Source organism: Denticeps clupeoides, chromosome 12 (assembly GCF_900700375.1).
Source record: "Denticeps clupeoides chromosome 12, fDenClu1.1, whole genome shotgun sequence".
Classification (NCBI taxonomy): Eukaryota; Metazoa; Chordata; class Actinopteri; order Clupeiformes; family Denticipitidae; genus Denticeps; species Denticeps clupeoides.
The window spans coordinates 11,660,398-11,688,158 of record NC_041718.1 but is presented as its reverse complement, the minus strand read 5'-3'; the positions used below and the strand labels follow the sequence as shown (position 1 = coordinate 11,688,158).

The 27,761-nt window shown below is 42.7% G+C and overlaps 1 protein-coding gene across 2 annotated transcripts; it reads right to left on the bottom strand.

Moving 5' to 3' along the window:
- Positions 1-27,704, bottom strand: LOC114800482 (sodium-coupled neutral amino acid transporter 3-like). 2 transcript variants are annotated; one of them, XM_028997910.1, is made up of 17 exons: positions 27,454-27,704; positions 17,689-17,881; positions 16,588-16,620; positions 16,355-16,448; positions 16,127-16,242; positions 11,109-11,182; positions 10,745-10,837; positions 9,716-9,797; positions 6,930-7,012; positions 5,810-5,868; positions 5,160-5,315; positions 4,307-4,386; positions 3,666-3,766; positions 2,656-2,780; positions 2,040-2,184; positions 1,478-1,581; positions 1-1,159 (listed from the first exon to the last, which is right to left on the bottom strand). In XM_028997910.1, the coding sequence occupies exons 2-17, from the start codon at positions 17,793-17,795 to the stop codon at positions 1,055-1,057; spliced, it is 1,557 nt and encodes a 518-aa protein (XP_028853743.1). In that variant the 5' UTR covers positions 17,796-17,881; positions 27,454-27,704; the 3' UTR covers positions 1-1,054. The 2 variants fall into 2 exon arrangements, with proteins under 2 accessions (XP_028853743.1, XP_028853744.1); XM_028997911.1 differs by lacking the exon at positions 16,588-16,620 and having other exon boundaries at positions 27,454-27,702.
- Between the last annotated feature and the right edge of the window lie 57 nt (positions 27,705-27,761).

Below are 27,761 nucleotides of genomic sequence, written 5' to 3'. Positions count from 1 at the left end.
TTTATAATGACAATGGCACTGACCAGGGATTAGAGGTTACTGTTGTTTTCCACCCAAACAGCCAATACAGACATTAATACATATACAACGGCCCCATCCAGACATGATTTCACCTTAAAAGCAGGTTCATGGCTGATATGCCTTCAAATAGACTCTGTGATAAACTGCAGTGTCACTGAATGATGTGTTTTATAACATATTTATACATGTATATTTATATAATGATTTATATCACAGAGCCATGGTGTACTGCATACTGCGTATTTGCATATGATGCTCTTATTGTGTCACTGTGACATTGACTTGGAATAAGCAATGCTGACAATGGATGGATGAATGAATGGAAGACAGCACTTGGCATGAAGAGTAGTGGAACAGATTATAAGAAAGAAGTGATGAGGCTGCACTGTCAAACATCTTATCCACCCAATAGCTCTCATTGAATCACCCTTGTCAGCTATTGCACAGAATATTGCAATGACTTTGTTACATTAAAATAAACTCATCACAGTTTACTGTGTACCACAGGTACCTAAAATACTTTTTTTTTTAAAAACGGTCCTGCCTCCTACCAACTCGACACCTCTGTGGAAAAACTCCTGGTTGACAGTTGGGTTTTGCTCTGCCCAAAAGGTCAGAGGTCATGGCAACAGTACACAGTGGTGCAGGGCTGAACATAGATGGGAGGTGGGACTGATTTCAGCAAGCCAGCCTGAACCTCTGCTCAGGAAAAGAATGCACTATCCCTTTCTTGAGGAAGTTCATTTCGCTTAGTCTGGGAGCAGGGGGACTTTGGTGCACCTGCTTGGACATATGGCTACTACAACAAGCCAATTTGACTGAGGAAAAAAATGTCTGCCTTCAGGACATCCAGAATGCTGACAAATCAATCCAAGCCTCTGGCACTGACTTATAATGGCCCAGCGTTAACTTTCCACTGAGAGAGATCGTGCATTCTCTGCAAGTAATGACCTGAAAACAATACAACGGAGATAACATGAAAAAAAAAAAGCTTGAATTAAAACTCCCCGACCCGTACTCTAATGGGCTGAGCCTAGTGACCACTGCCGGAGTTGCTGCTCCCTGTCGTCCAATCAATAATAATGAAGCTGAGGCTCATTATCATAAACAGGAAGCCCAGGCAGGCAAAGCAGGCAGCCTAAGAAATAGGACAAGAGGGGCAGAGCATTAGGCGTCATTCGTGGAGTTTGATATTGCATGCACTCACAGTGATTAAAGAGCAATTACTACAGTCTGGCGCTCATGCCTTTATTTACGAACAGCTGTCATAGGCTGACTTTTTAATTTTATTAAGCGCTCTCATTACGCACAGAACAGAGCAATGTGCCACATCATTTAAATGGCAAAATAGGATCTATTTTTAGCCAGTTGGTATGAAGTGATTGTGCCTGGAGTTCATTAAAACAGGGTGTCGGGGATCATACTTAAGATCAGATAGAGAGAGAGAGAGACTAACCAGGATTTTGGGTGTAGAGCGCATGGGCTCATCCTCTTTGGGCACGATTCGGATGTAGAAGACAGCGGGGAAGATGAAGATGAGGCAGGGGGCAGAAGTGGCACCTGTACAGAAAAGAAAGTATTTGTCACACACATGCAAATGCAATTAAAGATTTTAAGATCTTGCCTGGGACAACAGACAAAACTCTGTTAATAACTAATTTATTGTTGATTAATGTATTTATGCTGTTTATATCTATTCAATGTCTAGCATCAGCAATGGGTTAAAATAAATATTTTTCCTCTTCAAACTACTTATTAGTAGCTTATGAGTCAGACAAAAACCAAAAGCTTTATTGTTCTCTTTTTAAACCAACTTATACAAAGGCTGCAGATCAAAAAGTCTCCACAGACTGCATGACTAAAAAGCTTATACAATAATCAGACATTCACTGGTTGCACACAGGGTGGTCCCTTGTTACACATATTAGCGCTGAACGCTCGGTCACTGGGTTCACAAGTGTAAGATGCCAATTAAACTATGTGGTTAGACATGGTCTCAAAAGCACAGTAAAACTCACCAATGACTCCAAAGATACCCAGGATGTTGGGAGCAAAAATAACCAGCAGGTTGATGCAGGTGAGCAGTGAAACTGCGATGGCAATGTGACGTGGCCAGTAGAACGTCTTATTGGGGAAAAGCATCTGCTGTATCGCACGTCTCACCTAATTACATTTTTAAAACACATAAAGTGAAGTGATTGTCACATGTGATACACAGCACACGGTGCACACAATGAAATTTGTCCTCTGCATTTAACCCATGAGCAGTGGGCAGCCATGACAGGCGCCCGGGGAGCAGTGTGTGGGGACGGTGCTTTGCTCAGTGACACCTCAGTGGCACCTTGGCAGATCGGGATTCAAACAACCTTCTGATTACGGGGCCGCTTTCTTAACTGCTAGGCCACCACTGCCCCACTTACATAATTACATTACAGACCTAAATATCATAGAATATGTCACTTTATGAAAAGAATAGCTTTTGCTATGTAGCTTTTGAATAATCGTCATCAGAATAGTCATCAGTGCATCCACAGCACCTGCCCCAAGCACCAGGGCCTGAGTGAACAGCTAATATGTGGGTTACTGCGGGTTCTGTGTATGAAAGTAGCCAATAGAGGGTAAGCTGTGTCTCACCGGGAAGAGAACGATGGGTACGGTGAGTGTGACGGCCGTCAGCACAGCCAGGCGCACGCACAGAATGAGCGTGTCGTAGGGGTCAATGCGGCTGTACGTGTGTAACAGCTCAGCTTCAACTTTGCCTGCAGAGGGAAGGTGAACAGAGATGCACTGGGGTAAATGACAATGTCATTTCACTTGTAAATTGTTAAATTGGACTGGGCACTATGCCATAAACCTGTAACAAATTAATATCATAAATATTATCAAAATGACATATCATATTTGTATAATTTAACATTTATATGTTTTTTTGGTGATGGAAATTGTTATCATGAAAACTTTTGATGGCATTTTTTATGCCAAATCACCCAGTACCCAGTCAAATTCAGTTTTTGAATAACACATATTAAAACACAGAATCAAATCTGTTTCAGCCATTGCCAAAACCAGAACAGTTTTCAAAATGCTGAAACATTTTCACCACGAAGCCTCTGACACAGTAGAGGTCAACTCTATGCTGTCAGGACAAAACACATAAGAACACCAGAATTACTAAAGCTCAATTTGCTTCACATTGCAATAATTTCTATTAAATTTAAGGCTTTAGTAAATGTGGCTTTCAGTCACGTCTGAATGGCCAGCAGAGGGAGCAGTGATTTCATTTAGGCTCAGGTAGGAATGGACACCCAAAACACCAAAAGCAAATTCGATATGCAAAATTTTCAAGCTGATTGATCTGGACATCTCTGACTGGCCATTCAACCCTGAACCACAGAAGAACCACAGCAGAACACACAGGACATTTACAAAGCAAGCACACTTAACACCATTTGTCAGATAACAAGGCTTTAGCATGATGCCGATGTGTGGGGTTTTTTTTTGTACATTTGATTGCAAATCGGAGTGAGCATGTAGCTAAAGCAACATGGGCCTGTAAAAGTGACCAATGGAAAGAGCACACAGAGGGACAGAAGGCCAGAATAAGGGTCACATAGTAGATGGTATGACAGGTGCCCAGGCCTCACCATAGAAGGTCAGGTATCCAAACAGAGCAGCCAGGAAGTACATGATGTACATGACTGCAATGGAGATGTTGGAGACATGCTGCATCTTTTTCTTGGTGGGGCTGAAATCAAAAGAATATTGTGATGTGATGCCAACACACATCTGTCCCCCACTTGCACGCATACACACTTGCGAAATGCCAGCTTGAGCCTGAGGACTATTTTTACCTTGGCTAACTAAGCACAGCATTTGCAGGGACGTATCAGTTCTCTTCTTTGTTTTAGGGCACGAAAACCAGGACAAATAAAAGACTTGCTAATATCACATCAAGTATTTATATATATTTTTATTTGTTTGTTTATTTATTTATTTATTTATTTCAGAAATAAACACAAACAAGAACTGCCTGGATTACGAGTTAACCAGGTCTGCTCTTGCCTGTTGTGTATTCTCTACTCTTGTGTATTTTCATTTCTGATAAACCTGACCTGACATTATCAAGCACCACTCATGTGCCATATCTTAGCCGCAGCATTATCACTGTGCGACCAATTGTACGGTTCCAAAGGCAGAGAGGAGAGTATGATGGTGTAGCTGATGGAGAACAAAAGGCAGAGCTGGCTGCAGAAGATGTTTGGGGCTCTGGGAAGAGGGCACCTACTTGCGTAGCTCTGTGTAGATGGGCAGGACCTCCGGGTGGCATACAAAGGCGAACGCCAGAATGGGGATGGTGTAGGCCGTCTGAAAACAGTGGGGAAAGTGAAGTCACCATGGATACAAACAGCCGTTCTTTACCACCAACCTACCATTTTCCAGACCATTAGGGCCGAGAGGACATCACAGAGAGCTAATTGATGCTGTGATTAAGTTAGCCTTGGAAAGGACCCAGCTGTGGCTTCATTAGGAATGCATAGCCTGTTTAAGGGGGTGTAGGGGAAGGCTGAACTATTCTCACTAACTGAGCAGGGTGAGGAACTCTCACAAATCTTGCGTGATAGCCCGTGTACATTCAAAATCTACAGCATAGCGACAGCAACATCTGGGTCTTGGCAAGTTGGCGAAGAGTGCCACATAAATTCATGAATTTTATACAAAAAGGACACACAAGATACATGTTGGCAAGATAGTTTCTGGCGCAGGTTTGTCTGAGGGTCTAAACCCAGTGAACTCTGAAACTGAGGCAAAGACATTCTTTTATTTTCCAGGCACTGCCATTTTTAACCCAAATTTGGTCAAATGATCAAAAATGTCTTTTGCGTGCCACAAAAAACATGCTGGAGCCGTGAGACAGGTCAAGACATTGAAATATATTAAAAAATTTGAATATTCAAATGTAATTAATGATTAATGAAAAAGAAGACAGAAAATCCTTCTAAGAAACAAGCACAGTTTCAGGGTCATTCTCATTCCATTAAAGGACAATGGATCACCATCAATTTACCAATACAGACAAAGGAAGAAGGATGATGCTCACACGCAAGTGATAGTGTGACAGAGCGAACCAGTAATCAGACCTGAGTGTTGATGTTGAACATGCGTGGTGTGCAGGCCGGGTCAATTTCATCATGTGCCCCTCCTGGGTCAGCGATCGCACTGACGTTTAGACCCACCGTTCGGTTGTAAGAAAAGTCTACAAACGGACAGGGCACGTGAAACTTCTTGTAGATGACCTGTGAGGAAGGGATATGTGGCTTGAGTTGAAGGCAGCTGTGGGGAGAACAGTATAAATCCAGGCTGAAAATATGCCGCAGCCCAGCCAGAGAGACTGAGGGAGAGCGCTGCACTCGGATTAGCGCTCGCAACCAAAACTAGGTCAGGGATAGGTCCAACCAAACGAATTGTCTGTAACTGCCGGGAGGAACAAACACACGGGCATGGAAACATGAGCAGCACGGCAGAATAACTAAGGATCTGAGGGTGAATGTTTGAGTGCTTAAGAGATTTACCAGCGATGTTTAGTTATGATGTTATAAAAATATCGCATGAGATCTTATTAAAAGCATAACAACATATTACTGAATATATCTGTCCTCGGCAGAAAATCAACCAGCATGATCCAAAATGACAAAGAATGGATTATGCATTTTCGCTCTCTTTATTTTTCTGGTATTTCCCTTGTCTGTGACATAGGTGTATTTCTGTAAACTGGTGCCGCTGGACTTACAGAGATTAGGAAGAAGACCATGCAACTGAGAGAGAAACCACTGGTGTAGCCAAGGTAGCCTGAAATAAACACACAGTGGTCCACAACATGAAAACATGGCCATAATAAACAGTTGTAATTACACGATTCAATGGCTGTGTAAGGAATATAAGGAGCCCCCACTAGGTGGTGCATGAGCCAGGCAACTATATGCAAGGTCAATAAATGTTAAAATATGATATCCCAAGATACAATTCCACACCATGCAGAATAGCAGGTCATGTGAATTAATTTGAGAATGCATTCATTATACCAACTATAATACATCAATGTCTTATATGGATAAAGTAACATTCCAGTTGATATATCAATATTTTATGACATACCACTCTTACTGATTTAACTGAACATAGTTAAATAACAAGTGTCATTTTTACGTGCCTATCGGAATGAGCTCTGAATGTGCATTTGAAGAGGCTGCGAGTGAATAGGGCAGCTCATTATCACTCAGTCTTGGCAGCACGGACTGGCCTGGCACAGTGAAGGCTCTCCTTCCTCCTCACCACACTCCTTCTGCTGCTTCTTTCATGTTGCACTTCTCCTGCTCCTTAAGCCCTCCTTCTTCCGCGTAAGTCCCTCCTCTGCACTTTAAAAGTTCCTCACCTGCTTTTTTACGCTGAATATCTTTTGTTGATTAATCACCTTCTGTTTGCCTTGCCCTTTACTCTCCTCCCTACAGACTACATTTCTTCTGCTGCAGAAAATCCTCCCCATTCTCTTCCTATCATCTTGGCAGTACATGTGCAAATAAAAGCCCTCACAACCTGGAATCAGCATCATAGACAGCTCCTATGTATTATTCAGTAATTTATATAGTAAGAAGAGCTTTATTGTCATCTCAACAATGCACAAATATGTATACGTTGACAAAAAATATTGTTCTCTAGGACCATATGTGGAACATGCACCACAACGGAACACGAGACAGATCACAATGGGGCTGGGGTAACAAATTACACTAAACCTATATACACATATATACAGAATATAAATATACCTACAGTTAAAAATATATCTATCCTGTAAAAAGAGTTAAATTAAGGTAATGAATGTCAACACAAAGTACATATAAATGACTTACCCAGTTGCTTCATCAAGGCCAAGGGTGTGATGACACAGACTGACACTATGACCACCAGGTAATTCCCATTCAAGAACCATTCACTAGTGCATGAGATAAAACAAGGGAGAGATACATTAACTAATTCACTACATGTCCTGTACCCTTGCATTAAAAAAGAGAACAAATTCTAAGTGTTCTGAAAGTCTGACTATTGGGGTCCATTGAACTCCATTAAGACCTGGCTAAACCCCCATGTCTCTCCAGGAAATCAGCCTGAGAAGGCACTGCCTGCCTCAATGCCCTGCAGGGCTCAGCAAAATTATCCTGGGCAGCACTTGACAACACAGAAAAGCAGCATTACACAGAGACCGACTCGTTCAGGGCAGTTGTGTTTAACAGTGCCTGGGAATGAAGTAAAAAAGGTGTAAGAAACTCAAAGGCCTGCTCCGCCAAATGAGACTAACCATCATAATAGCTCAGCGTGAGTGGGTGACATTTTCTGGGATCATTAGAACATTATAAATGCTGCGAACTTGAAATCCTGGAGGGTGGCAGCCAGGTGAGGTGCATAGTGATTAGCTTGGGCTAAAAAGAATTAAATTCATTGTTAATGACTAGAGACACAACAAAATCAAATTAAAAATATGAAATATTAAGTTTATTGTCACAACACCTCTCACAATATATCACACTGGATTGTGTGAATATCTAAGGCCAAATAAAGAATTGAGCTTTGAAAATGAATTAATTTATATTTTCATTTGAAGTGCTTTAAAGACTGTATCAGTGAATATATGGTTAATCAGGACCCGGGCCAAGTGTGCCATAGTCTGGTATGTGGTTCATGCTTCTGACTTGGTTTAGCAGACTGGTAGAGTTATTTGACCACAGGGTTACACCCCAGATTATATTACTGCTGGAATACTACTGTGTAGGGCACATATGTGACAATGACTCAAAGCAAAGTACGGAAACATATTGTGCATGAGATGCTCATTAACAGACGTATAACAGCATTTTTTACAGAGCCCTTGGAGGCAGTTTGAGAACGTAGACACGATGGGTGGTGTGTGGTGCCAGTCAGAGCCATAGTAACTTTCCATTACTCCATCGTGCTCCTGAGCTATGTCTGGGGAATGAGGGATGAAGGAATGTCTGAGGCAAAGACCAATGGCCTGCCACCTGAACAGCAGCCCATTAAAAAATACTTTCCTCACGTTTCCAGCTGCCTACATTTCAGCAGCATACATCCGTAGTCTGTCTATTGTGTTCCATTCTGGGTAACGCATCGATAAATAATGTCCCAAACTTCATTTCCCAGCAGTTCCAGGAATGTCCTCCGGAATATGTCCTCAATCTTTTACCCCGCACCGCCCTCAGAAGCTCACATCTGCCATCTGCCACAGTCAGCCAATCACACAGTAACCTCACAGTCACATGACCTGACCACTGCCTGCTGCAACAGAGAGAGGAGGCTGACCTTCACACAACAAACACGCATAAACAAGCACCCACTGGACCATACATCACAGAGCGGCATCGACACTTCCTCACATAAACACACACACACACACCTTCAGAAAACAACAAAACCAGCCACACTCCAGGCCCTAGGCAATACAAAGACACACAAAATCCACACTCATAAAACACGACCATACTGTGTGAGACATCAGCAACAAAAAGTGCTAAAAGGCAGCTAGTGATGTCATCTCTTCCATATCTCTGTCACAGTGTCACTGTATCACATACACGCATACTCGCACACACAGACTACCAGTCAAAAGTTTGGACACTCCTACTCTGTGGTGGTTATGGTGACTAAGATTAAGCCATTTTGAGGAAGAAACATATTTAATAGTTTTGTAGCAGGAGAAAGTGAGGTATGTCAAAAAAAGAGTATTTCACAGGAGTGTGAAATACTGACATCATAGCAAAAGCTCCCCGTATTTTCTTTTATTTATTACATAACCTCAAATTTCATAGTTCTGTGTCTTTAGTTTTATTCTATAATGTAAAATGGAGGACTCATAAATTACTATGTGTGGCCAAATTTTTGACTGGTAGTGTAAATCCCAAGCTCAACTTTGTCACCTTCAGTTGTACAACTCACAACAGAGGATCAGCATGTCACCAACCTGTCATCAAAAAATAGGCCAAATCCCGTAAATCCAACAAATCTGCTCATCCACTACCATATGACTGTGGTACATAGGCTGTTGCGCAACACAATCCACAATCCCCTAGTTTACAGTTTGTGTTATGAATGGAACAGAGAAAGAAGTACTGTGGACACTGGTCAGCAGATTGGCATGTAAAGGGTGCTCAGAAACAGCTGCAGGCCAAATCCAACGTGAGGATTGTCTTTGTATATTGACAGTGCTCGTAATCACTGAGAAAATCTGAGAAAATATGCTGGGTCATGCAGTTCCTCACACGTTGGGCCAGTTTTACAGATTAGTATTGGAATAGCATTATACTGCCCTGTCAAGATATGCATTTCCTGTTGCATATCTTTTCATAAACAATATTTGCTAAATAAAAAAAAAACTACAGTTGTAATTACTACAGTTACATTTTCCTATTTTTCATACTCATATACATATTTGTAGATTTAGAAATGCAGATACAACCTGTCGTTTTATTTTAATTGGGAAGACACATTGCACAGCATCATACAGGTAATGATTGTCTGGACTGCAACCTTGTAAATTGTAAATTTGCATGCCCTTTCATTGGCACATATCCAAATACATCACAGTATTCGCCCTGTTAGAATTAAAAAATGTATCTGGGCTACTCACCCTGATGGCTTATCGACCCCTAGGAAGGCCTGGATGACCAGAGGGAACTCATACTTCACTATATATAGGTAGCTGGACATGGCTGTAGGGGTAGAAAAATCTGGTCATTAATTACAAATGCAGTAAATGATCCCCAAAATGGCCCTGAAGTACTTGTCCAGGTAGCAAATATCACCACATACAACAAAAGTGAGAAAAATATCTCTCCACACATTCATACTCACCCAGACGAACATTCTCAAGCATATTTTACCAACTAACTCAGAAATTATTTTATTTACTGATATGACCACATGCAGAAGAAACTCTGACTCAAGAAACTTTCTGCACTGCCATGGCATCTCCCTTAGCATAGAGCAGAGATGATAAAAATCTGAGATTAGCAGTGGGTTCCATGCAACACCCCTCTAACACAAGCTAATAAACACCTTGTCCAAACCACATGGACATGGTGGGAGAGAGAGGGAAAGTTGGGTGTGTAGAGAGGGAGCAGAGGAATGTGGAGAAGTGTGTCTGCCAAATAATGTAAATAAAGATATTTATTTGGAGGCCGAGTTTGGGGGCCGATTCAAATGACGCATTTTTTTGTGATGTACATTATTTTCAAATGGAGACACAACGATGCCTCTGAAAAATCAAAGCCACATGCTTGCATTGAGTTCGTGACATGCCCGCATTTGAATGAGTCGTGCTTCAGGCGAATAGAGAGCAGAAATCATGACGAGAATACCATCTTCACTGTGTTTCATCGTGTAATTTGAATCAGGCCTTATGCAGGAATTTTGCAAAGAAAAGGTTGCCTGTAAACCAAGTGCATATACTCAAGTGACAAGTGAAGAAAGGGCAGTCTGTTTTTCTTCAAGAGACAGCTATCTAGCAAGTACTTCTTACCTGTTTGTATCTATCTATGTGCCTCTCCTTACACTATAGTAGTGCTTTGAAATTAGGGCTCATAAAGTCATTCATTTAAACAGTGCTGAAGCTCAGTGCCATGTACCGCCCTTAAAATGAACGGAAAAGGATGCTCACCTCCTATGTTCTGCAAGGTGATGGCAATGCCGGCAGCCATTTTGCCTGGAGTCCCAAATGCCCTGTAGCCAAGCTGTTCATAAGCCCTGATGCCTGAGGGAAATAGATGACAAATGGGTGTGCCTCCCATTCCCTTATACATCAGAACCTGTGCTGATCAACAATTCAATCATCCTCTCTTCATCCAAACAAATAAAAGATAAATCATTGTTCTCCTCTAATTATGTAAATAGGTTTTGTAATAGACTTGTTCTGCAATGCAGGTTAAAACAAAAAGCTAAATTAGGAAAACTATGTAATCAGTCACATGCAAACCAGTGAGCACAATGGCAAGAGCAGAGCGCTTCTGACACCCACAACTTACCCACAACACCTGAAGACTTGAGCAGCAAGTGAATGGAGTAGGATGAAAGGCCGGCTACCGCCGTGAGAAGAAACCTGGATGGACAAAAGCTCCACTTAAAACAAATCTCTCACCAGATCGAACCCTTTTTTCAAATCAATGACTTGGTGAAAAATCGATGTTAAGTGCAAGAAGAAAGAAAGATGGATGAAATAATAATCTTAGAAGAATCACAATACATGGTACAATAATGCTCATGGCTATTTTCATACCCATTTAGTGATGTGAACACTTTGTGCAAATGTAAGGGAATAATTTAGGTTTTATTCTGTGTATGTGAAAATGCACAACACAGTTTGTTGTAGCGCTATGCAGTTCATGCAGTTCACAATGCAAAATCCTATAAGGCATCTGTTTCAAATGTCCACCATCAATAAATGCACTAACAATATTCATTTTTACAGCTGCATGCACAGTGGCACATCCCAGATGAATGGGGTATCACTGCAGGAGGCCCATTAAAATCTCTGATCTGCTGTCACATTGTCAGTTCCTTGCCCTGTGCTGTTTGGAATGGCTTCCTTTCATAAGGAACCATGCTGTTTTTGAAGGGTGTGTAAAAAAAGAACAGTATTTACAGCTTATTAACATCAGTGCTGAATTGAGCACTTCAATAGAGAGGAAAAGTACTAGAGGTCAGTGCACGAGAAGGAGCGTATAAAGAGATCCCTGAAAATTGTGCTCCTGCCTCCAGCTGCCAACATCTGTACAAATACAACAATCTGGACCCCAAGAAGAAACGTGATCCGTTAGCTGTCCCCAGCATGGGCCCTAGCCTTAAAATTGTACAATTTTTTTATTTACTCATCATAACGTCTGTCTTGGCAAGGAACACTGGGCTCGCTTCCATCAGTGAGCAACTCATTAGCCTCAACTCCACTCGACATTTTTTTACTTGGTGTGGGTACATTGGTGGTGGTGGGAACATGGGACAGGTCTGCTGATTCATGTGGGCACAGGGCTGAATTCCTGCCCTTTCAGGCAGATTTTGTAGCAATGTGCATGCCAAGCAGAGCCCCCTTATACAGGCCAAACATTTCACCTCAAGAAGAATCGATGTACAAAGAGCTCTGACACAAAGATGCTTTCTTGTTTGAGTCAGGGAATTGAATCTTACCCTCAAAACCAAGGCCTCCCAGCTCACAGACTCCAGTCACATGGATGCAAATTTTAACGTTTTAATGTTGTATCAGCTTGTTTATATGTCCTTTTACCCTTTCAGGGTCACGACTGGCAGGTTGCTGCCTCATTCTGCTGCATCAGTCTGGTTTGTGATTGCGAGGACAATGAGGACTAGCATACAGGTCCACCGATACATTTAAAACACTTCTTTTCACCCATGCACCTCAAGGCTTAAATGATGAAATGTATAAGACGAAATGCTGACTCCCTCTGTTTCATTCAAGGTTCAATAGCATGGATCAATTGTGAATCTCACAATTCTGTTTTGTTCACTTTAGCCCCTTTATCTCTTTTTGTTACGATGGTGCTATATAGGTCATTTGTCCCCTTTGGGTGCTGCAGCTAAGATTCAGACTGACACAGTACTGTCGTCGGAGAAAAAAATGGAGATTAGAAGCTTTTCCCTGGAGCACAGGGAAAGCAACAGCAGAAATGGCCCTTCACCACATTTTATCCCTTTATTAATTTAATATATATATAACATATCTGCATGCACCTCAGATAAACCAACATGGCTACATGAATAGAATGTATTTTGGATAAATATAGTCCATCTACAGTGTGGGTCCAGCCATTCCCAGGCATCTTGCGAAAATGGTAACACAAAGCAGCTCATAACAACAAGCCTTTTTTTCCCCACTTCGGAAAATCCTCCAGACATTACTTCAGCTTAAACCCTTACATAAGTGTTGTGTGGGGTGTGAATGTCTAAAACTGGATATTTATTTTCACAAGCCCTTCTCCGTGTCTGCAAGTTATTTTGGCTTCCTTTGCAGACAGGCATTTGCAGCCATTCCTCTCCAGTTCACAGAGGAGGTTTGGACCATCACTCTACAGTATGAATGGAATATCGTCTGCCAGCACACATCCCCACCTAAAGCCAAATGCCATAAACTGTATCTATTAGCACAGTGTGTGCACCAGTAGTCAAGGTCACTCAGTAAACAAATCTCTACGCATTTTCTAATAAAAGCAGCATTACCAGGGCTTACCTCTAATAATTCATGGAAAAGGACTTAACCCAGATTCTCCTCTAACCACATTGCACCGTTCCAGTAACAAGTCTGGGTTCAAGACCAAAAAAAAAAACTGTTGGTGTTTTGAAGGGGTAGCTTGCATAATTTCCGCTTTATCATGGACATGATCTGCTGCAATCAGTGCTGCGAGCCAAAGTAATAAAAAGTTGAAAAGTGAGACAGATGCAGAATGATGAGATTTACCGGTTAATAGTGTGTTTTTTCTTTTAAGAAGATGTTCATAGCATTAGATACTCCTTTGCAAAATCAGTCATGTCATGTATAGTAGTCATATATTTTAATGACTACACTCTGGCAATAATTTTTGGGGCAGTTCTGCATCCCATACTTGTGAGCAACATGAGGTAATTATTTCAGTTTTTGATACTAATTTTCAAAAATTAAATATTGTAATTTCTTCATATTTGGTACAAATAATGACTTAAAAATAAATAGTTAAAAATATAAATAAATAGATTATTTGTGGACAAATGAAAAGGTTGTCTGGTGTTACATGTCGTCAGAAATGGCCCTAATTCTCTCAAATATGCAGTACAGGCCAAAAGTTTGGACACACCTTCTCATTCAATGTGTTTTCTTTATGTTCATGACCATTTACATTGGTAGATTCTCACTGAAGGCATCACAACTATGAATGAACACATGTGGAGTTATGTACAAGCAGTCAGAGCTCTCAACTCACTGCCACGACCGAAAGACTGTTATACTCAACACAAAACACCTTAAGCACCTTCAAACATTCAGCTCATTTTGCACATTTCTGCTTATTTTGCAATTTTTTGTCTTGTCTTGTTTGAAATATTCCATATACTTGAACCAGTCCAATTTATAAATGCACAGCCACTTAAAAGCATCTTACATGATGTTGTCCTTGCTTAGTGTACAGAACGTTTTACAGTATTTTTTTATTGTCTGTATAGGTATTTAAGTTTTAGTTTCTATATATATTTTCATGATCGGGTCTGTGTGAAACAGTATTTCAATAAACTGTATACTGTGTATACATATCTCTCTTGAATCTCACTAGCAGGAGACAGGCCAGTACATTAGGAGATGTGGAGAAGTCTATTGGAGGCCAACAACCCAGCAGCAGGACCACTACCTCTGCCTGCAGGGAGGAACAGGAGGAGCACTGCCAGAGACCTGCAAAATGACCTCCAGCAGGCCAAAAATGTACATGTGTCTGCTCACATGGTCAGAAACAGACTCCATGAGGGTGGTATGAGGGCCTGATGTCCTCAGGCGGGGGTTGTGCTTACAGCCTAATATCGTGCAGCACACTTGCCATTTACCAGAGAACATGAATTTGCCCAAGATGGGCAAATTAATCACTTTCACCTTGTGCTCTTCACAGATGAAAGCAGTTCACAGTGCCTGCAACATCCTCCAGCCTGAACGAATTGACAGTGGGTTCGTAATGGTGTATGCTGGCATTTTTTGGGGGGGCCGCACAGCCCTCCATGTGCTGGCCAGAGGTAGCCTGACTGCAATTAGGTATCGAGATGAGATCCTCAGACCCCTTGTGAGACCACATGCTGGTGCGATTGGCCCTGGGTTCCTCCTAATGCAAGATGATGCTAGACCTCATGTGGCTGGAGTGTGTCAGCAGTTCCTGCAAGATGAAGGCATTGATGCTACAGACTGGCTCAACCATTCACCAGACATGAATCCAAATGAGCACATCTGGGACATCATGTCTTGCTCCATTCACCAAGAGTTCGATAGGACTACATTGAGAAAATATATAATTCAATTAGATAAATGACCAAAAAAAACATAAAAATACACTAATAGTAATACACTGCAGCACAGCACATGGTGCACACAACGAAATGTGTCCTCTGCTTGGTGAGCAGTGGGCAGCCATGACAGGTGCATGGGGAGCAGTGTGTGGGGACAGTGTATTGCTCAGTGGCACCTCAGTGTCACCTTGGTGCGTCCAGATTTGAACTGGCAACCTTTTGATTATGGGGCTGCTTCCTTAACCACTAGGCCACCACTGCCCCCACTTTTAAAGTCCTTCATTTGATGTTTCCTAGTCAAGTTCAGATTCATCATTAGACACTCAAATCAGGCATAACTTACAACAGCCTTTCCAATACAATTGCATAAAGAGATTTGCATTAAGTGGGGGTGACTTTGAACTCAGAGAGAGAGCGCCTCATCTTGGAGGTCAGAGCCTCAAATTCATGGCTGTGTTACGTAACCTCATTATCTGACTGCTGCATTGAGCTCTGAATTTGACGTGGTGACAGCAGACGACCAGGCTGACCATACCCTTGCTGGCAAACCTTTGCAAATCTGCTCACGCATGCAAAATTCATCCCAGGCAGAAATAAGACATGCATGCCACTTAAGAGCAGCTATCTCACAATCCTCCATCCTTTTAATAGCAGAGGTAATACAGCAGGACAATTGTATTAACATATTAATGAGACCTCTCCCTCAACAATATTCTAATTAAGTGTCATTTTATGGCACCAAATTTTCCATTAGTCTTTGAATACAACTGATACAAATTGCACATGAAGTTTCTAGACTCATGAACATGACATCCACAATAGATCACATTCATTTATGCTTCATTAACTGGCTTTCAGTTACAGGAATATTAAAATAGCATTGAATCTTTACATTAGCGACAAATGGTGAAGAGATTATTTTGAGCAAATAATTGGATAGAATTTTTTGTCTGGTTGTGCACCTTTGTATTTTGTGTCTATTAATCTACTGGCACTTAATACAGAAAAAATAACTCACAGAAAGAGGATGACGCCAGTATTGGCCATAGCATATGCCAATCCCAGAATTCCACTGCCCATGATGGCATTTCCCAAGTTGAACACAGACATCCCAAATGAAGTCTTTCCCTCAAACTGCGATAAATAAATAATAAAAGTTCATGTCAGTGGTTAAGGTTACTGTTACTGTTCATCCTTTATTTTAAAAAATACTGTGTAGGTGCTGTTGACAGTTTCCAAAACTCACATCTGTGAAGCGGGGAGTTTTCTTCTCGTCCATGTTTGACAGGAACTCCTGACTTTCTGCCAGATTGGCCTCTGCGTCCCCTGTTTTGTTGGGACTGGACAAATAAAAAGGCCACATGGAAAACCTCATATAAGTATGATGTCTTATATAAACATTTTATTATACAAAAAAACATCAAATGTGCTTCTGCCTCTGGTCTGGCATAGGTCCCAAAAGATGTGTGTGATACCTACCTGGCATCTTGAGTACTATTGGGTACACTTTGCCTACAAATTAAGGCCGTGTAAGACAATCCAGCATCCAGTGAGAGCACAAGTAAGAGAAACAATATAAACATATCCTCAGTGACGAAATGGAAAGAATGCATTGGCCATTGTGTTTTATTTTTCATTCATTATAGAGGACATTTTTCCATAAACCTCTGCAGACAGATTATCTACATGCTAGTGAGATAGATGAGAGATAACAAGAGTGCAATGATGTAAACATGGCACAGGATACCTCGGAAACATACACAGGATACAGGATACCCATGTACATACACACACACACACATTTGTGCAAGGTGCATGACGTGCTCCCTGTCACAATGACTAAAGATGTGTGTCCAGTCAAGTGACATTAGCCGTGTCATCATATCAGGGTTCACCTTATCAAGATGGCATTGCTGTGTAGGTTAATGCTAGCTGAAAAGACGACATGAACAGACACTCAACTGGATTTATGATAGATAATTAGGCTTTAAAAAAGATGTCTACATATTTTATGACAGCAATATTCATCACAATATAATTAGATTTATACACATTACAATTAAATTAACATACTAAAAACCAAACCATGTTTTTATGGCACTGGACAGCTACAGATAAGAGAGCATTTCCAGGACATCAACAAAATCCCACTATTCAGTATTCAGCTGAATGATCAGGAAAAGACTGTTCTCTGTGTTGCCATGTTGGCAGAAATTACCTGCTTAGAATAGAATCTGAGGAAAGCATTTATCATTCAAGAATATTAAGTTTGTTTTGGGCTGACACAACCTTGTTTTCTGGCAACTCAGGGTGAGTGACTTCCATTTTACAGTAAAAACAAGTTGTACTGATGTTCTGTGTGTCAGAGATAATTATACACCAAACATAAAGGGCTGCGTGGGTAGTTAGATGTATATAGGTAGCAAGCAAGATAACTAGCAATGCAGATAACTAGCAAGATCATTGAGGTGGCATTAAAAACACCTCCCATGCACTAAGCTTATGCGCCCCAAAGAGTCAATTATTTGTCCGCCATTAATTTTCCTGTTGGCATTGGAGTGAGTGTGGCAGCTCACTTACTGTGCCGTGTTCTCTGGCACCGTTTTAGTTGTGGCACTTGTATCGTCAGCAGACTCATGCCCCTTGCCATTGGGGATGGTGTTCATCTCGGACTGAGCAGGATCCATGCCTGCGGACACGTGTCTCTAAAATCCCCCAATGAGTGTCTTCAAATGACAGAGGTGTTCGTCCCCCAGTTGTCTGCCTCGGGTAACTGTAAGAAAATAAGACTCAATTAATTATCTCCACAACATCTTAGGTTTGGGAAATGTCTTTGTGGTATTTCCCTTCATTAACACTGATGTCTTTTCCCCCGGTTGAAGAACACCCTGTGAGCCTCTTTTAAACACGTGAGGCATTCAGAGCCAGGCAGCTAGGCTGTAATATGCGTTGACAGACTGGGAGGACATCTTCCTGACAGCCTGTGGGAACTGTGTCTCAGATGCTGAGTGTTGTGCAAAGAAGGATGGAGGAGCTGTGAGCAAAACACAAAAGCGCTTGTGCTATAAAGAAGAACCAGCAAACGTGGCACCAGCGGGGGGTCATGCCTCCGAAGGATCGGTCAGAAAGCTGAGAGAAAGCAGACAAGGGGCTTGTTTTGTGTGGTCGTTATTAAGTCGTCAACCAAGTCCAGCAACCTGCTGACTGGTATTTTACTTCTCCTTCCTCACAGGAAACAGCGATTGTTGAGGTATGTGTGTGTGTGTGTGTGTGTGTGTGTGTCATCCCGGACATTTTCAAGGGGTCTTCCTGGCCACTCTTTGGTGGTCACACTTTGTGTCTGAGAGGGTTTGCTGATGATGGAGCCATTGAAATCCGCAGCTAGCATTCCCCAGCCTGACGGTAGTACCCCCGCATCCTCGTATGAAAGGGCCCGGTCCTAATTTCACATTAGCTATGCAGTGTAAACAGGGGGAAAAGATGGGGTGGGGGCTTCATCGCAGGACCAGTGGGGCCCATTCACCCAGAAGAAAGGCAGCAAAACCAGCTATGGCCAGCCTAGAACCAGTTCCCTCTCCGCCTGTTTTTTTTTTTCCTCCATTATTTCTTTAATTAGGAAGAGCTTAAAACAGAGGTACAAACGAAGCACAGTATTCCTTTTGACAAAGCCCGCTGTTCCACTTTCCTTTAATCCCAGTAAAAAAATGTTTGTGGAATTATGATAAGACATCAAACAGCCACAGGGTAGGTGAATAACCCCTGGGTTAGTAGCTCAGCCCCCAGTGCCATGCCCTCCTGCTATGTTATGAGGCCTTGCTGCACAGCCTGGGCCCTCTGTGGGTCTGGCTAAAGCCGGGCAACGTGGCTGGCCAGCAAAACACGGCACACAATGGTGCATGTTGTGTGGTTTCCTGGGAACGGGCTGGAGAACAGTGGCATCATTGTGCCAGGCATCATTATATCGCCAGGGTCCCATTGGCTGCAGCTCGCCGGGGCACTCGATGGGCTGAAAAGGTAATTCATTGGCCCCATAATTTGAAAGATGGTAACCTTAAATTCGGCACCTGCCAGAGCCTGCAGGTTGTGGACATGTATGTGCGCTCGGGGCACAGTGGACTGCCAGTATGAATCACCTTGGCTATGCATCCTAGGAAACGGACCCACTGACTCCGGGAGAACATGTCCAGGGGAAAGATGGGATTGACTTCCAAAAGCCTCTCTTATGTCATCTCGCTGCACATATGATATTTGTGTTAATTCCCTAAAGAATCATGTGATACGCATTAGCCTGTCTGGGTATAAGGACCACACACATAGCCTACCAAACACTTAATTATTGGGAAAGTTCCAGTTATATTACCACAGATCAGTATCAGCTGATCAGAGTTGGTGGCCGATCAATAAAACTCTATTTCCGTTTGACCAAAGACCTGAACCATGGTTTAGACTTACTCATAATAAAATGATGATATGTTGCTATGTTTAAAATGGAAAATGGACTATTTCTATTGACAGTGAATTAGTGACTGGAATAAGCTGTCAAAAATCCTATAATGTGTCTTTGTTGATTAGATTTCTCAGGTTTACTGATCCTATCAATTAAAACTGTACATATTAAACACAGACTGTTAAAAACAGGTAACAGTATTGAACACATGCACTCAGAATCTGCTCAGAATCATACAAACAGATTCATTTACCCTGACAGGAAAAATTACGCGCTCATTTCACCATCTTTACAAGGTGTCTGTTCCACATGACTCTAAATCGTGTGGTTTAGGATCCCTTTAAATAACTATTTATAGCAGTTTATTTTTCCTGGCAGCAGACACAGCTTTGAACACATGCAGTGACGGGGGAGAGGCACAATCCCATCTCGCTGGCCTTTGTCCATTTGCGCTCCTTTATGGCCCCCACTCTCTTGGGTGCTGTGTGTGTTTGGGGGACTGGCTCAGTAGAACAGCGTCCCAAGGGTGATAGCGGATGAGGTAGGTCCTTACGTGGCCTGAACGGTGTTATGCAAGATGACACTGTGTTCCTCAGTGTGTGGGAGGGAGTCAATGTCCGTCCACAACTCTTACTCTGAACTAAGCCAAGCAGCACCCTTAACAGGCATGAGAGAATGCACAGACCCAAAGGAGGAAAAAAAACCACTGGAGGGGAGGGGAAAAATGGCATCCTAATGAGAACATCAGACCTCTGATGCACCCTCCCCCCTCTGCTGTCGACACGCCAACGTCACCGAGAGCGGTGGGTTACAGGGGGACAGCCATGTTTACCATCCACTGACTCCAGAGCCACCGCTGCAAGGTCCCGCACTTTAAATCCTAAAGCCACATTGTCCCTGTGCCGGCTGATTACAGTGGCCAGTGACCATGTGCACCGCCGCTGGAGTAATCACTTCCCAACGTGCTGGGCTCTGCCCAACGTGGCCACACCATCCGTAAGCCCCACTAAAACACTACTCTAATATCCGGGCCACTTCATCAGAGAAGAGCCGACGGGGGGATTGCCATTGCCCTAGAGCAGACAAGGAAGGAAGGCGATAAACAAATAAATACTCATTTCAACAATGCCCTTTTCCTTTCTGACATGCTTGCTATGTCTTCTAACACAAATTAATTGCCTCTCTGACACGTTAATTACATTCGTAGTAGGTTTTAAGGTTTTTAGCAAGTTTCAGAAGGAGAAACAGAGATTTATAATTTCAATCTCTCTGCTCCTCACCTGAACTAATTTAAATCTTAAGAGAAAATTGACACAATGCCTTTTTAATGGCTCATGATTATTAATGATTTTGTGACATTAACAATTAACTACTCTATTATGATTTTTTTGCAGACTGAATGTATATGAGACAGGTCAGATTGATTTAATTCAAATGAAAAGATTAAACAACACCACAGCTTCACTGATGAGCAGTTAATAGATAATGGTCCACCCCTCAGGCCATGTTTTCGGCAGCACTGGGCTCAAAGAAAGGTTGCTCTGACAGCCGTCTGCTAGGGATGACTGGGTTATAACCCGGTCTCAGAGAGGCAACAAGTCATTATAAGCATTCATGGTCTCTGTCATTGCTAAAACCGCCTAATCTGAACACCCTCTGCTGACACATATAAAGCAGGGTGGATGTTGCAATGTGTGCAGATATGAATGCAGATAGAAGATGCCTTCTGTAAACAAGCTCTGTACATGTTTTTGACCTTTCCACCTTCCTTTTGTTGACTTAATGCATGATTAAACAGAACATCACAGTAGTTTTTTTTTCTTTGCACATCCCACATAAAATGTGTTGAAATTAATAAGCATTTTTAATTTTTTAAAGTTTGTCTCACTAATGAAGGCATCAAATCTATGAATGAACACATGTGGAGTTATGTACTTAAAAAGTGAAATAACTGAAAACATGTTTTATATTCTAGTTTCTTCAAAATAGCCACCCTTTGCTCTGATTACTGCTTTGCACACTCTTGGCATTCTCTCGATGAGCTTCCAACAGACTTGAAGGAGTTCCCAGAGGTGTTTAGCACTTGTTGGCCCCTTTACCTTCACTCTGAGGTCCAGCTCACCCCAAACCATCTCGACTGGGTTAAGGTCCGGTGACTGTGGAGGCCAGGTCTCCACTTTTTGTTAAGTACATAACTCCACATGTGTTCATTCATAGTTTTGATGCCTTCAGTAAGAATCTACCAACGTAAATGGTCATGTAAATAAAGAAAACACATTGAATGAGAAGGTGTGTCCAAACTTTTGCCCTGTACTGTATTTATTGTGAGGCTAGTATTGTTAATATTATGTAAAATGTAAAAATTGCAATGTAAAAAAAGAAAAATTCTGCCCAAAGAACTCAAATTCTTCCAAAGAAACAATCTCTTGTTTACTTTGAAAAAAGGCAACGTGTCAATTTGCTCCTGTTTTGACAGAGCACTTCCACACCAGCACCGGCTGGCGTGCTTTACGGCTTTCATCCGTCCCCCGAGCCCAGCGGCCTGCTCCACCGACAGCTTTCACAAGACTTTTACAATTGTTATTGTTGATGCACAGGTTGCGAGATCCAGAACAAGTGGCCGCTCTGTCCACACGAAGATCAGCAAACTTATCATTTAGTTGCTTTGCAGCAAAGCATATTTGCCTCCGGCTTTTATCACCTAGAATTTTTGTGGTTTTGTAGTACAATTGCAGGGCCAGGAGTAAACAGTGAAATTAGATTTTGCTATGAAGAAGAGAGGCAATTCCACAACACACCCTTTTGAAGCAGTTAAGGATGTGTACCCCTCGTGCGGAAATGCTAAAACGCACCAAACAAACACTTATTTTGCACCTAAATCCTTGTGACCTGTGGCTTTGTGAGCCCCCCCCCCCCCCCCCCCCCCCCCCCCCCCAATTTTGCTCTGCTCTTCCTGTCGTCCGGATTTGGAGCCGAATGATTAGCTGGCCGTGTGAAAGAGAGATTAACTCAACACCGGAAGAGTCACCAAAAAGTCTTAAAAGGAGTCATGGCTCTGAAAAAAAAAAACGCATTAACCTAGAAATTTTTTTTTCTCCTCTGCATGGAAATGCTACACGTGTAAGCAAACAAGCGCGTGCTTTGAAAGCTTATTGGTTACAGGGATGATCCTCAGGTGCATCTGTATTTTGGATATTTTGCTTTGTCCCTAGCACTGATCCAAATAACAAGCTATTGTTAATGGTCCAGTCTGACGAAACATAGGCAGATGAAGGGCTTTGTCCTTTTTTTTTTTTTTAATGCTTATTTTGGCACACTGCGCGCTTCTCCGTCCGTGGTGGGTCGCCAGTGTGTGCAGTGCGCAGCAGCTCCAGAGTCCAATGGCAGTGGCTGAGTCACTGGAATGGTGGTTTATTTATAGCTGGGGCTTCACATCCTGTCACGGCGGGTCAGATTCACATGCTGGACAGGTAGAGAGGTGAAGCTCACAAGAAAGAAAGCTACCCGACAGCATAGCCTGGGCCACACTACACTTAAGAGGGCAGCTAAGGTAATGCATTATACATATTAGGTGTACTACGCCCAAGATGAGACCGATATATAAGCTGTACAACATACAGACAGCATTTAAAAGCTGACCTTAGACTTAGTGTTTATTTATGCGGTTCCAGACGTTTTCCTTTAAGAATTTATTTAATTTTTTTTACTTAAGGATGGGCAATGACATTTAGAAATCCTGAAGTCATGCTGACATGACCTTTCCCAGGTTGCCCCCATAGAGTAAGGATGCACTCAATATGCCTTTAGAGTTTTCCAATTACATTTCATTATACTTCTCACACTCTTATCCCAAACGACTTATACTCAGTAATTACACTAATAGACAGAACCCCAGGACACATTAGCCACAGGTGGAATTTGAACCTTTGACTTTATGGCCGGCTGGTTCATTGCTGTCATGTTTTTTATGCTGTAACATAGTTGTCTTCCGTACGGTAATGTAGAAGCTCTTCAAATTTTCTTTTCGTTTTTTTTTTCTTCAAATATTTAATACCAACCTGCATATTCTTATATTTGTCTACTATCTGTGATTCTGACTGTGTTGGCACGACTTCTACTAAACAACCGCATTCCCTTGATGCAGCGTGACAGTCATCAAAAAACACGACTGGGGATCAACGGCCAGCGTAACTCCACACCAGAGGATTAGAGCCGAGGGACAGATTGAAGCTCGGATTGAAGAAGCGGGTTTCTACAGTAAATCTGACAAATGCACTTATAAAAAATAATCAAAGCAATAAAAATGCAGGAGGAGAAGAAATTTTTGCACTGGCAAGCTGTCATTCTGATCTGAATGGAGTAAAAATACGTCACGATGGAGAAAGCATCCTGAAAGTTTTAGGTTTTAGCCTCACTGTAAAAAAGGTCAAAAACATTTTGTTCAGCTGATAGTGGTTATCGCTCAGATTTTAAAAAAAAAATGAATTATTGGAATCCAGTAAACTTCTCTCTTGCCCTCATGTCCCTCCCTGACACATTATAGAGCAAAAGTCAGAAGAGTGCACGAGTAAATATTTGTGCTTCTTGCATAGCGGCCCAAAAACTTACACGCGCTGACGCACGAGTCTGAGACCGCCAGGTCGGCCTTCAGCAAACATTTCCACAGAGGCAACGGGACCAGAGGAGCCATTTTCATAATTTTACAAATACTGAACAGTGCTTGTACTCTGCTGTGGAAGTAGGATCGCCGCCATAAAGGGCGAACATTGAAGCCAGAAGCAGCGCCACGGAAAACCTCCACACACTGGCATGTCGGCCGCAACAATGGGAGTCCAAGTGCAAAAGGCTAACAAGGGCAGCTCTGCTCACCTCCGCCACCCCCTCCCCTCACGCCATTCAGTGCCAGCTCTGTATTATGCCTGTCATGTGCCCCTCAAACAAAGGGGTTCCCTTTCCTGTCTCTCGTGCCCCCAACTTCCTCTCTCGGCCGGGCGGGGGTGGCGGGAGAAGGCGGAGCTGATCACGGACGCTCAGCGGCCAGCTGGCAGGGCGACCCACGTCAGACACCTTGCTGGGTCGCATGCCGGCGTCTCACACCGCCCTCCACTGCACCAGGAGAAGCTGGAGCCAGATATCACGGGCCGCTGGAATAATGTTGTCTTTCTTTAGCAACATAAAGGCTGAATGTGGGCCAAATCTTGCTTGAAAAGCTCTGGTTTTGTCAGAACGCTGAAATAATCCTAAGGAATATCCTCATGCATTGTCTCTGCAAGAATAAAAAAAAAAAACAGGTTTCATGGGGACCTTGGAGTCATGCGATCTGAAGCCATGCAATGACACATCCTGTTGGTGCCAAAGGTAAAATTGAGCCAATAGCAAGGCAGCCTTGCCAAACGGCCTTGTACCTTCCACCCCAGGTTAAAGCCTAGCACACCCACTTTTTTTCCCATTGACTTCAGTCCTTACCGGTCAACATGGTGACCCAGACTCAGTGTGGCCTTCATCAGTGTGGCCTGCTGTGCTCAAGGGAATGCATTTCGATGGCTACACATTTGTGAAAATCAGGGGACATAACTTGTGACCAACACATGAGCTGGTAACAATGCCCTGGCCTCAGTCTAAAAAGCAGATTTACCCAAAGAGCTCAGGTCAAAGCGCAATCACACAAAACTTTTGGTCAGAGATTAACAGTTCTAACAGTTCACAGGGTCTGATTTCCTTAGCATCACACGTAATCTTTGCCAACTATGTCTGTGTTTCGTAACGAAAAACACAGAACATTAATTGTGAATGGTGACATTTGGTTCCCAAAAATACTAAATAATGGGCATATTCACTCTTCTGTGCACATCTCCATTAATCACTCCCTACACAGAAGGCGCAAACAGCTCAATACATATAATCACTGCTAAAATTCTAACAAAGTGCCAGTTGCTATAGATAATTCCACCTAATCATTACCGACTGTGTGGTTAGAAAAATTTCAAACCATGTCTCAGACCCACAAACGGGTCTGCTTCTCCATCCAATCAGTTAGGGTGGGTGTATGACCTCACACCTCACAATTTCCAAATCTGTACACTTTCATTTTAAGTCATATTTCAAACAATGATCATTTCAAACAATGACACAATGATGTCTTTATATAGACTGGACTTTAGTTTACGGGTCCAAGTAAAGGGAGGAGCGCTGTGCCTAATTAGAGAACCGTAACAAACCCAGACGCACATTACTTCAGACAACCAAAATAAAAACACAACCGCTGCCAACAGCACAATGGCTTTTATCTGCACAACCGTCTGGGTCTCATGGGTTCTGAGAGCTCTGGGACTGCCTTTCATGCACCTAAAAAAAACCCAAACCCGTATCAATTACCGCATGTTTACTTTTCATTCCTGCAGAGGTAGAACAATACCTGCGGACGAGATGAGGATGTGTTATGCCTGAGTCCCGGGATTCAGTAAAGCTTGAGCTTAATTTAAAAAAATCATAAAAATTGTCCCACGAGTGGCATATTAACCCTCGTTTAGACACGTCCCTTTCGCACAAGCCAGACCAACATAATGTAATGTGCAGTTCTGCCTACGTGGGAAATTATGAACTATGTTGGCAGTCAGAAGAAAATAATGCAGATGTAAAAGGAATTTTTCAATGACGGTTTTGTGCAAATTAAGCTTACGACGAAACACAGACGCTTGTGTGCAGTCATTCAGCTGAATGTAAACTAAGGCCATGTAAAGGTGACAGGGAACAATTGAACAAGGCAAATTAGTTTGTGGTTCAATCAATAAAATCTGATTAAATGCAACAGCACACTGGATCCTATAGTATTCGGTTTAAAGAGGTGTTACAAGTGCAAAAATAAAGGACAAAATTTAAATGTATTAGAGGGCGATATTCAGCACCCGTTTGTGCATATTTGGCCTTTTTTTACTGTTTCTCTCACATTTCAAATGTACATTTTGACAACAATGGAAAATATGTGAAAATATGGTCTAATCACACTAGCTATTTTCCTGATGTGCAATAAAATATATATATATATATATAAGAAACCCCCAAATCCGCCTCTGCTGAAAGTGGGCCAACGAGAGACCCCTGCTGTAAATGTTCTGGTCAAGGACAAGGACGGCATGAGCTCTTTCTGTCTCTGTCTCCCTCCCTCTCTCCCTCTTTCTCTACCTACCCCGCTGTATTTAAAACCAAAACCTTAAGATCTCCACAAAATTGACCCTTGGGAGTTCAAACCCCCACACAGAGAGAGAGAGAGAGAGAGAGAGAGAGAGACTTCATTATGCTTCATGCTTATCCACCTTTCGTCTAATTACCAACTCCGAGAGCAGAACTTGCTGATGCCATCTGTCTGCTTTCGCCACACTGGACTCAGGACGGACCCTCCGTCACCAGATGCCCATCGTGACACTGCTGTTCATGCAGCAGACATTTGCACACTGACAGATGTGAAAACAGCTATTACACAGACATATATCGCACAGAATGACATCATTCATCATCAGTGCAATTATAAAATTGCATGCAAACTGCCGATGTCGTCACAGTGAATTAAATGCCGACGTTCGGCCATCACGTGATATCCCGGTTAAAATAACCGCGAGAGTATTTCTGGTTGATGCCCCTGCTGATCATTGTCGCTTGATTCAGAGTGACACTGACGATACTCGTCCGTCCTTCCGAGAAAGGAAAAGTTTGTGTTCTCTCCACCTCGGGCACCTGTCCGCTCCCAGAATGTGAGTCTGGCCACAGGCTGGTCTGTTATTACGCGTTATGACGCCTGTCCGCACCTGCCTTTGCATGTCATCACGTCACGGCAATTCTTAAACGGAGGCCGAATGAACCGATACATTTAAAAAAAAAAAGGAGCAGAGTGGAGATCTTACCCGTCCAAAAGCGAGTGCACCCCAAAAAAAAAAATAAAAAGAAGAAGAATAATCTCCCCCGAGTCTGCTGCCTCCTCTCCTCCGGACCCAATGAATTAACAATGCGCGTCCGCGCGCGCGCGCGTCCCCCTCCCGCCGCTCGGCGATCGGCTAATTTTCGCTCGCGTGCGTGCGTGCGTGCGTGCGGGCGTGCGTGCGTGCGCGAGTGGACGCGTTGAGTGGACCCGGCGCTTTAAGTGGCGGCCGCGCCGCGCGCGCCGTCTCCGCCCACCGGCGCGGCTTCCAATCGCCGAGGGACGAGGGGACGG